This window comes from Dinoponera quadriceps, unplaced genomic scaffold, assembly GCF_001313825.1.
Source record: "Dinoponera quadriceps isolate SergipeBrazil2010 unplaced genomic scaffold, ASM131382v1 scaffold809, whole genome shotgun sequence".
Taxonomy (NCBI): Eukaryota; Metazoa; Arthropoda; class Insecta; order Hymenoptera; family Formicidae; genus Dinoponera; species Dinoponera quadriceps.
In genome coordinates, this window is record NW_014554917.1 from 217170 (window position 1) to 230802 (window position 13633).

Consider the following 13633-nt stretch of genomic DNA (forward strand, 5'->3'; position numbering starts at 1 on the left):
AATGATTCATTTTTTTATGCGTGATGTACATTCCAGTAACCAGTAACATTTTCAAGATTACAGTCAAAAGTTTTATTATTCAACAAAATATAACAACCTATATAATAGCATCGAATGTAAATTGAATTACGGTGATGTCATATCCGAAATACATTTGATTTTAATATGGTTCGATCATAGATATAAGATATCTAGACCGAGTGTTGAGGAATGGGGTCGAAGTGTACATAAAAAAAAATGCATTCTGTATTTTATATCCCTGGTGTCCCTCTTGTTCATACACAGACACATGCATAAAACACGCATGGTAGAGAGAACACAAGGGATACAAAACAAAGTGCATCCTTTTCCACGTGCACTTTAACACTTGCTATTCAAATAAAGGCAAACGCTCGGTCTATATATTATGTTTGTGGGTTTCATACATCTTTTTCTTAATGCAATTTGAAACGTAACTGATAATCCAATGAGACAACTAAATTTCTGAGAATTAATCAAAAACAAGATCTGTTATTGGCCTATTAACTGCATTCCAAGCTGCATCGAGAAAAGAACGAACAAACTGTATTGAAACCAAATGTGTGTGTGTGTGGTGTGTGTATGTATAGATGTATGTATATATATATATATATATATATATATATATATATACACACACATACATGCATGCATATGTGTGTGTGTGTGTGTACATATGTGTATACATAATAAAATCTTAAAACTTACAAAAGTTTAGGACAATTATTACGAACAAAAAGCTGAATATGCGCGATATAATGCTGTTACAATGCTAATTAATAGTCGAATCGTTACAATGAAACGGTACCTAATGGTAGTCCATTTAAAAATATGTATATATCGATTAGACTATTTTAACGCCTTATTATAAACAATAATCCAACTAAATTGATTATATTACAATATCATCAAAATATAATTTCTTCTACTTTCTACGATATGTGCATTGTTATATTTGCGCATACCGAAAAGTTCAAACGTCTCTTATTTAATTTCTGATAAAAAGACGGTTGACAAAATATAAATTAACAACTTGTATTACACACATAGAATATATATGTAACTAATATGCAAAATCCGCTAATAAATATTAACGCTGTGTATAAAGCAGGTACGGTTAACTTAAATTAACTGTTTTCCACACATCATAGCGACGTATTTACAGTTACATAATATGGCGAAATTGCATTAATTAGGCAAGGCGGTTTAGTTATGTGTAAGAAGTAACTTCACGAGTAATTGTAGGTGTGTAACGGAAGGCCCTATGCATATTTGATGATAATTCGTTAAACTTATCCTTATATTACAGTGCAAATTGCATGACTCTATCTCGCAAAGGATAATCGAAAGCGATGAACCGATTACCGTAATAATAACATTCCATAGCGCAGTCCAACATGAACAACGAACGGATCACGAATGATGAATTAGATAGCCTCAACGAGCCGACATTATTCGTCGCGTGTTTCTTTGCTTTGGTATTCCTTTGCATATTGTACCCTTGCATTTCTGTAAGCCAAATAATTAGACGGTTTAATGATTTCGCCAACAACATCCCCTATCCTAGGTATTTATATAAAAGTACAAAACATATATATATATAAATATATATATATAAATATATGTATATATGCATCGTGGTAATTACTATGTAGCATTTTACATATTAGGCAATACTACTAGCATTAGATATTGATCGAATGCTTAAAGTGCGCCGATAACTCTTAGGATCAGTTAAAACAAGAACCGTATAATGATAAAAAAACATTAAACGAAGAACTCTTAGGACCGGTTAGAATAAGAACCGTATAATGACAAAAAAATAATAGAATAGCAAAAAAGTGACAGCAAACATTATATATATATTCAAGTCTTTTAAAACAAACAGATGTGCTAAGCTGTGTCACATTTTTTATGAGTATAGTTAATTGACTCTCATGAGTAACAGCACAGTGTAACTTATGCGAATGTGTGAAACAAACTTTGAAACTCAGAAAGTCAGTTAATCGAATTTAATAGGTTCCTCTATAAGAAAATGGTTCTTAAATCAGTTTATATATCAACTATTAAGTTTAATATACAAAAAATCAGGCCGACTTCACGTGATTATTATTATTATATATTATTATTATATAAATCTCATGCTTGCGCGTCACAAAATATGATAGCACGCTATAATAATATATTAATTTGTAAGATATAGCAATGACCAAAACAGAATTGCTAAATGGTGGGTATAGAAATATTTAAATCTTGAATAGAACAATAACAGATCCAGATGAGCTATAAAACACTCATATAACTAGTAGTGATAGTTATTTGAAAAAATCATACTGAGCAAAAAAATTCCATTGAAAAGAAAAAAATACATTGATTCTTTCTGTTAAGGCGTGACACGTTTACGCGGGCGATATCCTACCTGAGGTTTTAATTGCACTTTTATATTCTCTTGCTCTAAGCTCTAAGCTTAATGGATCTTTATCTAAAAATTATTATTATTATCATGTTATTAGCATTATGGTTATATCATAATACGGTTTTGAAAGTAACGTTTGGTCATTGCGATTTTAACACTACCACTACCAAGTGCATAACATTTCTTAAAACCTGCCGAAGAACTTCCAAGTAGACGTTGAATACATTATTAGAACTTGGAGAAATAACTCAAGAACATCATGGGTCAATATGTGTGCAATTAACAAGGAACAGCCAAAGACCTTCCTTGACCATTTGGAATCACTTATACAGAACTCGGGCTATTTGTTACCCGAGGTATTGGTTACCTCAAAAACCGCAGCAGCGTATTACGACGTCTACGGAAATATATTTCGACATACATACATACTACTTCACCACTCTTTACGACGTAGTAAAAATAGTGTGATTTGTGTGCATCCGTGACTGACACATTATATATATATACCATAAACATACTTGCACTTGACACGATTCGAGATATACAATAGATACGAGAAAATGAAAGAGGAGGCATTGTTACAAATTGGCTTAGGCGGTGCGTGATTTTCGCCAGCGAATTCGCGAACAGATTTACGAATATATTGGAATGTGTATGTGTGTTCTCGCGTACGGCACAAGTATAACCGCAGCAAGCTGTCGTCGTTCTCCTTCAAAGTCGCCAACTCACTGAGAGTAGTTAGAGAGGAGGAATGTATCATATGCGAGAGAGTCGCGCAAATTACGCACCTCTACGGGTAATTCGAACCGCTGGGCCGCGTTTTCGTCGCGTCATTTAGCAGCACGCGGCGCATCGCATTTGTACACGCTTGCTCTATCGATCTGTGTTCCGCGAGTCGGGATTATTATTGGCTATGAGATGCGAGACGCGAGATACAGCGGCGCGTCGTATAAGGACCATGATGCTTGAATCGCACGTGCGCCATGCGTACAAGCAATTTATATGCGACGTGTGTGGGATCGAGAGAGAGAGAGAGAGAGAGAGAGAGAGAGAGAGAGAGAGAGAGAGAGAGAGAGAGNGAGAGAGAGAGAGAGAGTCGCATGAATGTATGGGCGCATGTTTAAGCACTACGTGCTCTTAGGCTAACGACCGACGCGAAGTCGGCTCCGACGGTGGGCTGCGGTACTTGGCGCGAATGTGCAGGAAGCTGTCGTGCTTGTTTCCGTGAGCGGGTGGCGGTGTGTTCTCGCGATTGAGGACCCTCACCTGACAAGGGTCGTGCCTCGCCAAGAAATGCTCCAGGGTATCCCACCCGCCGCCCACTCTCACCATCATATGTCTCCCTTTGAGAAGCTGCGAACACGTTAGCAATGTGGTCATTAGTAGCTGGTGCGATTATAACAGATTACCGCGATACGAGAAGAGATAGAAAGAGAGAGGGGAGGGAGGAGAGAGAGAGTATTCGGGAATACCACTCTTTGCGAGAGATCTCAAGGTAATTGATTCGTAAACTTATTTTCTTAGGAATTTTTTCAAATTTTAACATGTTAATCGAAACATGACCTATGACATACATGCAGGGAAAGAACAATTCCGTCGATATAACTGAATTTTCTGTTACCTGAGAAATAAACGAAAATTCAGTTATATCGGATCGGAACAGAAAGATTCCTATAAATGGCTTCTGTTCAATCAGTTGCTTTCGGTTGTCTCAACCAAGTTTTAATGCAGCTGAATGTTTACACAAATGTTCTCAATCATGGTAACAGAAATATCATTTTTTGTCACTAAGTTTTCATCTGTCAGTCGCAGGGACTAAATGTTTTATTTCTGTGTGTACGATCAGAAAAAAATTGACTGCATCGAAACTAAAATGGTTGAAGTTAAAGCACTATTTACATATATCACATCCGAAAGCCGCTTTCGATATTATGTCTTTAATTTCAAAGATCAAACTATTCTTATAATCGTTCCGGTTTATGGCTAGACTATTAAGGTTAGCAAAAATCAGCAATTGCAAGTAGGATCGGAGCATGAAAAACCATATTGTATATAAAAAGCACTTTGCAGAAATCAATTTTGCAATAAATTATTATAAACAAATTATTAAATGTTGGTTGTAGAACAAAACAACAAAACTGATTACGCCAGTCGATTCTAAAGAAAAAGTTACACAAAAAATATATATCACTTTTCCTCGCAGTATCCTCCGTTTACGTAAAATAATAAATATATTATTAAATAATACGGTTTATTGAAAGTCGCTCCAGCCCAATCAATAAGGTTAACAAAAAACAATAATTGGAAATAGCAACATAGGAAAACATTTCTGACATAAATGTAATAAAAGAACTTATAAATATTATCAAAATGTAAAAAATATATTTGTAAGACTCACGAAGAAAAGTACTCTCTTTCAAATTCGCAGAAAGAAACAATAAAAATTTATTTTAAATCTTTTTCTCTAAACAATAGTTGCAAATTGATTTTTGTAATTTGCATTTTATATGTTTGAAATGTTTTCCTATGCTTCTATTTCCAATTATTGTTTTTTGCTAATCTTGATTTAACTTGAGCTAGAACGACTTTCAATAAACCGTAATGTTTATTTTTTTTTTTGTATAAACGGGAGACTAAGAAAAAAAGTGATATATGTTTTTGTGTAATTTTTTCCATAGAATTGATTGGCGTAATTAGTTTTGTTCTATGGCTAACATTTAATAATTTGTTTATAAAAATGTATTGCAAAATTGATTTTTGCAGGGTGTTTTTTATATCCAATATGGTTTTTCATGCTCTGGTCCTATTTATAATGATTAGTTTTTTGCTAATGTTACTGGTTTAGTCCCATTCTCTAGGCATATACTGAAAAAAGAAATTGCTATGTTCAAGTAAATATTTACTAAAAAGTATTGTAGTAATTTATTTTAGTTGGATTAAATAAATATTATTTGAATGTAATACACCGGAGGAAAAAAAGTGCTACATTCAAGTTATATTTTCTTAATCCAAATAAAATAAATTACTACAATATTCTTTAGTAAATATTTACTTCAGCATAGCATTTTTTTCAGTGTGGCATTGAAAATTTCTATCATATTTTAATATTTGTACATTATGATTGCTGCATTGGAGCATCGTTGACGATTGACTGAATAATCAACAGTCACGATGCACGAATATTCAGATATAATGCACTCAATTGGAAATTTTTAATATTACTATTTTTAGAGGATGGGATTGCACTAATAAAGTGTTCTATAGTGAAAAAAGAAACAAATAAGACGTATTTTTCGAAGATGCTGTGTATCGCAATGATAAATATGCTTACCCTTATGAAGACATTACGTCCAGCGATATGATAGCGGCCTTCGCCGACCTTGCGCACTTTCAGCTTGGAACACTTTTCCGACGGGCACTGGCAAAGTCTCTGGACGGCCTCGGTGGCTCTTCGCACCTACGACAGACAGAAAGAAGGATAGAAGAAGCATGCGATGATATCGTGTACGGGAGATATCGAAGCACCTGAAATGAAAGGATGCGGAATATATTTCGAGATGGGCGTTTTTGTGTACCAGCCGGTTTCGTTGTTACAGAACAAACGATCGGACGGACAAAAAACGACGGCTGTCACGCGAGATAAATCGCTTTGACGTGTCGTTGCAGCGAGAAATGGTGTGTGTCCAAGATACGTCGGTGCGTAACTTCCGCCGCTCCGCGCATGCAAGGATTCGACACGCACATGCAGATGCGTGCGTGGAAAAGTGTACGAGGAAATGCACGGCTGCCATCGTCGTAGTCTCACTCTTTTTCTCTCTTTCTCGCTCGCTCGCTCGCTCGTCCTTGCTTTTTCCTTGTATATTTCATTCTTCTCGCACGACGATGATTATAATGCAGAATGACGGCTGTAGCGGCCCATAGAACGAAGGTTTTCTCAAAGATATGTGAAGGTACGCGACTAAAACGGAGTGCGTAAGGAATGTTGTAACATGGTAACATTAGGATTAATAAGGAGGATATAAACTATTCAATTTTCTGCTATGCATATGCATCTGCCCGTATGACGCGGAAGAAGAAACAGCGTTCTTACATTGCGTAATATGTTATTTTCGTTCGAGAATGTCGGGATTATTTTCCCGAGGGAAACGACATTCTTCTTACAATTTTGCTCTCGTTGAGAATTAAATTCGATGTAAGATTTGTTTCTGCACAGTCACAGTTCTAGACTCTATCAAATTTTCAGACAGCCCCATGGTTGAAATTTCGTACGAAAGTTCAATGTTCGATGTTCGATAGGCATTTCGAAGACTATTTTCCAACAAGAAACATAATGTAACATTACATAATATTTAACATGGAATGTTCTAACAGTGAAACAGTGTTATACTGCTCAATATAACAAAAGTCTAAGCATGTAGTTTCAACATGTCCATAAGTTTCAGCATGTAGAGCATATTAATGTCAACATTTTAACAAATTTTTAACATGGTAGTCATGCTCATTCCTTAATGGTTGCATTCCGAAACTTACTGATAATACTATTTTTGCACTCCGAAATTGATTTCAACGTGCTGCAAGATAATAGAGAACATATTATCTACTCAACAAAAATAAATCCTAAAGAATTGCTGACTTTTGGCTGATTTCGTACGTTATCCTGAAGTAGTGCTCGTTTCGTAATGTATATGGCAATTATTTAAATGTTCTTTAAATTCTTCACCTTAAAGAAAGCACATTCTTAATAAGATTTTCCACGGGTAATCTTAATATTAACAGATAGCCAAACCTGCGCAGGTAGATTCTGAGCACAGTTTGCTATACATTTTTGGTACCAGAAAGACAACAAATTTTATACAGAATGTTTTATCTGGCAATGTTATCAATGCAAAGGCAATGTTATCAATTGCAGCCAGAAATCTGACAGAACTTACTGATGTACTCTGTCAGCAGATTGATGGCAGAAACCAAGCAGACCTTGCTGCACGCAGTTTTGCAACAGGATCTGTTCGATTTCTGCCGCCAATCTGACGTCAAATCATGTCAGTAGACTCTGTCGATAAAACACGAGCTTAAAAGTGCCATTTCATGCAACGAAGAAAAGCCAGTTTATTACCCCCCCCCCCCCCTTTACACCGCAATGCAAAGCGGCATTGAAAAGTTGTCGCTGTTCGCCCGCTTCCTTTTCAAAGAGCGTGTCTTCGCTGACTTTCCTAGCCACTGCAAAGAAAGAAAGGATGCTAGCTTTCTGGCTGTTTAGTATATAAGCATTGCGTAAATAATTAAAAAAAGAACTAAAGTATCATTTTTGGAGAGAATAAGTGTCATTAATCACGTTGATTATAAAAATAATTATATTTTATTATTAAGCATTATATATATGATTATATGATATATAATATCCAATCTAATCCAATCCAATGGCGCTCCAGCTCATATCGAGCCTAGGCCTTTCTCTCATACATATATGATATATAATATATGTATGTTATATACAGAATGTCCCAAAAAGGTTGGAACTCTTAAAACTCTCACATAAAAGTTGTAGAGTTTAATTATATTATTAATATTCTTCAATATTCTCGATAAAAATATTATTTTTCTTGTATTTTCAGGCTATATTACTTCGTTTTCCAATGTTGCTTCGCTGTTAATTGGATAATGTCGAACTTGGAGCGTGCCTTCGCTGTTTAGCTACTTTGGCGAAAATCGGTGGAGTGGAAGTAATACGCTGGTTTTTTTTCGCTGCATGAAATGGCACTTTAATACGGACACAAATGGCTATGATTTTGCTATGGAATTTTGATCGAATTTGTTGCCAGCATACTGTTAACATTTTACTTATTGAGAATGGCTGTCGTTTTGTTATTCATTTTAAAACATTTGAAATATTTTCATAATACCTGATAATGAACCTTGAAAATTATTTTCAATAAAATTTATATTTTGTGCACCATTAAAATTAACGTTAGGTTTGCCATAATTTCAAATTTACTTTTATATGTTCTTTACACCATAGGCATATGTTATGTCTCGATATTCCCTACCAGTACTGAAAATCTATAATATACGTAATATATAAATTTTTAGTAAGAACAGTGAATTTTGGAATGCAACCTTTGTATTTAAATCGAGCGTTTACCTTTATTTATAGAATAGCAGTCGAGATACACGTAAAAAAGGATGCATTCCGTTTTGTGCTAGAGTCCCTACAATATAATGGTGTGGACATCATATGTCTAATTTCTGATTAGCTCCAACATTTTCAGCTCAAGCTTTCGGTTGTGTCAAAGGCTGCTTCCCAGTAAAAGATAAAAATCGATATAAGTCTATTTGTATCATTTATTATCTTTTTATTTATCAAATGTGAAATAAGCATATGATGACAACAAATGATGATATAATTAGACTTGTGTCTACTTGTGTCGACTTGTGTCTCTTGCTTGAAAGCAACTAAAATGATCAGTTAACAACAAAAGCAAAAACTTGCCATTTACAAAGTCTATGAAGAGTATTAAAAGAAAGTTGAATTTGTATGTTTTATATTGTGATTAATTATTAATTTACCTTGGTTTGCATCTATTTAAATAATATTTGAATATTTCGCGTATTATTACTGTAAACTTCTGATTTATGGGCTGGAAATGGCTGCCACAGTGACGGTGTCTAAACTTTTATTATAGGAACACTATTTCATTTCTTACGTTTTCTCTTATTCACGTCTTGCTCTATGTGCGAGCAAGAGAGAATGCAAGAGACACAAAACACGGTGCATCCTTTTCTACCATGATTCCCACTTCTCAACATTTGGGCTGGGGCTGGTTTTTATTGTTTATTATATATTAAAAAAAGATAGAACGACATTCACAGCGCTGTATGCGTGAATCGGACCGCAACTAGTCAGATCTTATATTTAAGACTCGGCAGGAAGCAAATATTGATTGTATAAAAATGCCGCTAGGCTACACTTTCCATCGTATTTGGACTTTTCCGTATTTTAATTCGGAGAAATATTTGCTCATCATAAACCATTAAGTTGTTTGGAAAGTTTCAAATATCGCGTGCTCCGCGTTGCTATGGTAATCAGTGAGAGCGAGAGCGGTCCAGACGATTTTACGAGGGTGAATCAAATATAAACCGGAATTATTTTTATACCCGCAGTGAGGTGAACGGAGAGAGGCCAGGCTTCTGAACGTTATAGGTGGGGATGCCTGAAGGAGATTCCCCCCTACGCGACCTCTCATTAGCGCTCCGTTAATCAGTATCACAATGTCAGAGCGGGAGGTGCCTTCGTCCGTTGCATAACGAATTATTATTAAATTTCTCACTGCAGAAGGCGTAAAACCGTCGGACATATTGAGAAGGTTTGAAACACAGTTCGGGGACAATACGCTTAAGAAGACTCAAGTGTAGCACAACGAGTGGCACAAACAATTTTTAGGACGAGAAACTGTTGAAAATGAGGGGCACCGACGTCGCCCGAGGACCAGCGTGACAGAGGAGAATATTCGTCTGGTTGGCAGCCTTATCGAGAGTGACCGTCGATTAACGGTCGCTGAAATTGCTTCTGAGGTCGGAATAAGCTTCGGCAGTGCTCAGGCAATCATTATTGACGACCTTGGGTTTCGAAAAGTGTCCGCCAGATGGGTCCCTCGTCTTCTCACCGAAAATCAGAAACGGCACCGTTTGGAGGTGTGCGAACGGCTATTGACACGCTATCAGGCCAAAGGGGAATCTTTTTTGCACCGAAGGTCGTCAATAANGGAATAAGCTTCGGCAGTGCTCAGGCAATCATTATTGACGACCTTGGGTTTCGAAAAGTGTCCGCCAGATGGGTCCCTCGTCTTCTCACCGAAAATCAGAAACGGCACCGTTTGGAGGTGTGCGAACGGCTATTGACACGCTATCAGGCCAAAGGGGAATCTTTTTTGCACCGAATTGTGACTTACGACGAAACTTGGGTGCACCACTATATCCCGGAATCCAAAGAAGCCAGTATGGAATGGCGAAAGAAAAGTGAATCTGCACCCGTCAAAACCAAAACTCGGCTCTCAGCTGGAAAAGTTCTTGCAACTATATTTTTAAAGGTATTTTGCACGTCGATTTTCTTTACGAACATCGTACTGTGAACGCCGCATACTACTGCCAACTTTTGGACGAAGCAAAACGCGAATATCGTCGGAAAAGACGCGGATTTCCAATCCGAGACGTTATCCTGCTTCACGACAATGTCCGGCCCCATACAGCTACCTTAACTCGTCAAAAAATTGAAGAACTAGTCTGAACTACACTGGAACACCCTCCCTACAGTCCGGACTTATCGCCCTGCGATTATCATTTGTTTGGACCACTGAAAGAAGCACTTGGAGGACAAAGATTTGACAACGATGCTTCTGTCGAATCCTTCGTGAGCGATTGNAATCCGAGACGTTATCCTGCTTCACGACAATGTCCGGCCCCATACAGCTACCTTAACTCGTCAAAAAATTGAAGAACTAGTCTGAACTACACTGGAACACCCTCCCTACAGTCCGGACTTATCGCCCTGCGATTATCATTTGTTTGGACCACTGAAAGAAGCACTTGGAGGACAAAGATTTGACAACGATGCTTCTGTCGAAACCTTCGTGAGCGATTGATTGCTGTCAGTCGCCTTCATTTTATGATAGCGGAATTAAAAAACTGGTTACCCGTTGGAAAAGTGTGTTTCGAAGTCCGGGGATTATGTAGAAAAATAGTTATGTATGTTAGTTTTTTTATGATGCTTCAATTAAACAAGAAAAAAATAATTCCGGTTTATATTTGATTCACCTTCGTATATTTGTCAACAAATCTCCCCGGATCTGTAAGTTCGTCAAAGGAACCTCGCGGGCCTTCCTAAGTGTTACCATTTCGGCAAAAATTAAGTAGAAAGATGGAGAATCAAAAAGTCACTTTCGCCATGTGATGCTATATTGCTTTCAGCAATATCGGATTCATAGCTTTGCAGACTCTAAATGACATGTTCTTTATATATGAAGATGCCTGCATCACCCACCAGATAGTTCGGAAGTGGTATCGAAGGTTCGAAATTGGCGCTTCACCCAAAGAAACTTTTTCTGAGCATCTGATGAGATTTTAAGGACATGATGATAAGGACATGATGATATTATGAGCTTTTTTTGTCCAAACAAGACCATCAATGCGGCGAAGTATATAGCCTCCAGCTGGACAAACTGAAGGCTGCCATCGCACGGAAGCGCCCTTAACTGACCAATAGACGTGGTGTTATCTTTCACCATGATAACGCCTCACTTCATGTCGCGATCATTATCCATCCGTAAGCTGCTGGACTCGAATATGACGTTCTTCCCTCATCCTCCGTATTCTCCCAACTTTGTCCCCTCTGACTACTACCTTTTTCCTCTTTAAAAAATTTTCTTCGGGACAAAAAATTCAGGCCTTCGGAAGCCCTCAAAATTCACTTCGATCAATTTTTTAGTAAGAAACTTTCGTTTTCTCGTTCTGCACTTCAAGTGCCGACTTGGGTACAGTATGAATTCGTAATTTCATATATTTAAAATTTTTAGGGCCTTAATTGCAAAATCCGACTAAGTGCAGAGCTAAATGTATTCGCAAGAAAGACTCCAAAAATAGTTTAATGAGCAAATATTTCTCCGAGTTAAAATATGGGAAAGTGCAGAGATACAATAAAAAGTGTAGCCTAGCGGCACTTTTATATAATAGATATTTGCCTCGTGCCGGGCCTTAACATCATTTTAAATTCATCTTTGGGTTCTTCGTAGCCAATTAAATAAGCTGTATAATATCTGAAGACGGTCTTATAAAATCCAGCTATATGAATATTGACTTAAATATATCATGTCTATGCTTTATACTTTAGATAAGTCATATCATAAATGCACATTGTCTGCTGATATTGTATGATACTGTAAATGTGTGCCAATTTTTAATGTTGGCACAGTTTACCAGAAATGTTGGAACGACTGAAATATGGTGATTCCAGAAGCAATACTGTCAGTACTGCCAGCACATTTTTAGAGAAAATGGAATTAATGTTATAATGTTTTACACTAATCACAAAAAATTACTACCAGGGAAAAAATATTTATATATGAATTTTGTATGTGTGTGTCTCTATATAGGGTCGCCCACATATAGTGTTACAATTCAAAAACTCTAAAAATATTTGTTGTATCAAAAAGTTGTTCACGAGAAAGTTTAATGTATTCGAGGGGTCTTTCTAAATATCTAAACCAAAATTTTCCCTCGTACCCTCTTGAAGGAGGGGGGCGGGTAGGGGGCAAGAGATAACTTCGTAATTTGAAATGGAACCATCTATAAAATGTCACATATTTGAATTCTACGCAAAAAACAAGTTGATTTTATCGCAGAACCTCCTATAAAATGTTACATATTTAGATTCTACGAAAAAAAAAAGTAAACTTTATCTGAAACATTTCTTCGAAAAAATGCTTCTATCAAAAGCTATAAACACTTAAACATTTATTTTCTTACATTCAGTAGTAATTCTTCCAGAAATCTTTATTCTTATTATGAGCCCTAGAGTACGAGATAAGACAAAAACACACGTATTACACGTAATACACGTACATTTGGAGATAAACACACATTCATTTAGTCAGTTCTAAGCTAGCTTTCGTGCTATCAATTTCGAAAAGCATGGTTCGAATCAACATGGAACATGGAAGTTGATTTGTTGCTAATTCTGGGAGAATATGAGAAAAATTCCCAATGTGAAGCACAACTATTCTATTATTATTATCGGTAAATATATACATTAACACTTTCACAACCGCATGTTAGTGCAGTGAAACGTCGCCAGTGGCCGGCAATATTTTGGAAGAAAAAACTTTACGTAAATTCATGAAACAATTAACATTATTATTATAAATCAATAATCAACATTATTATACAACAATATTTTCCTTTTGTGTGATAATTATTGAAACCTACAAATATAAAACAAAATTCATGACAACATAATGAAATTAACTGCTTTTTATTGAATAACTCCATTTAACTAAATTCCGCATTTATTTAATATTTCTTTTTTTGATAAAAGGTAGCAAAACAGTTCCCCAAGTGTAATGCAACTTTGCAAGTTTTACACATGAATCTTGTGGTTCTTCTCTGACGATGTGAATAGCATACGTGACATCTTCTTCTTTTACGTTTGTT

At 36.2% G+C, this 13633-nt stretch overlaps 1 protein-coding gene across 1 annotated transcript in view; it reads right to left on the reverse strand.

The window, feature by feature from the left end:
• Window positions 1-673: 673 nt before the first annotated feature.
• The window catches only part of LOC106742656 (growth arrest-specific protein 2-like), a 14345-nt gene continuing 1385 nt past the window's right edge, over window positions 674-13633 (reverse strand). Inside the window, exons 2-4 of the mRNA XM_014615827.1 lie at window positions 5766-5891; window positions 3701-3787; window positions 674-1527 (exon numbers count right to left, since the gene is read on the reverse strand). Coding sequence (XP_014471313.1) covers window positions 1456-1527; window positions 3701-3787; window positions 5766-5891 — 285 coding nt within the window. The 3' untranslated portion in view covers window positions 674-1455. The remainder of the gene's footprint in view (window positions 1528-3700; window positions 3788-5765; window positions 5892-13633) is intronic.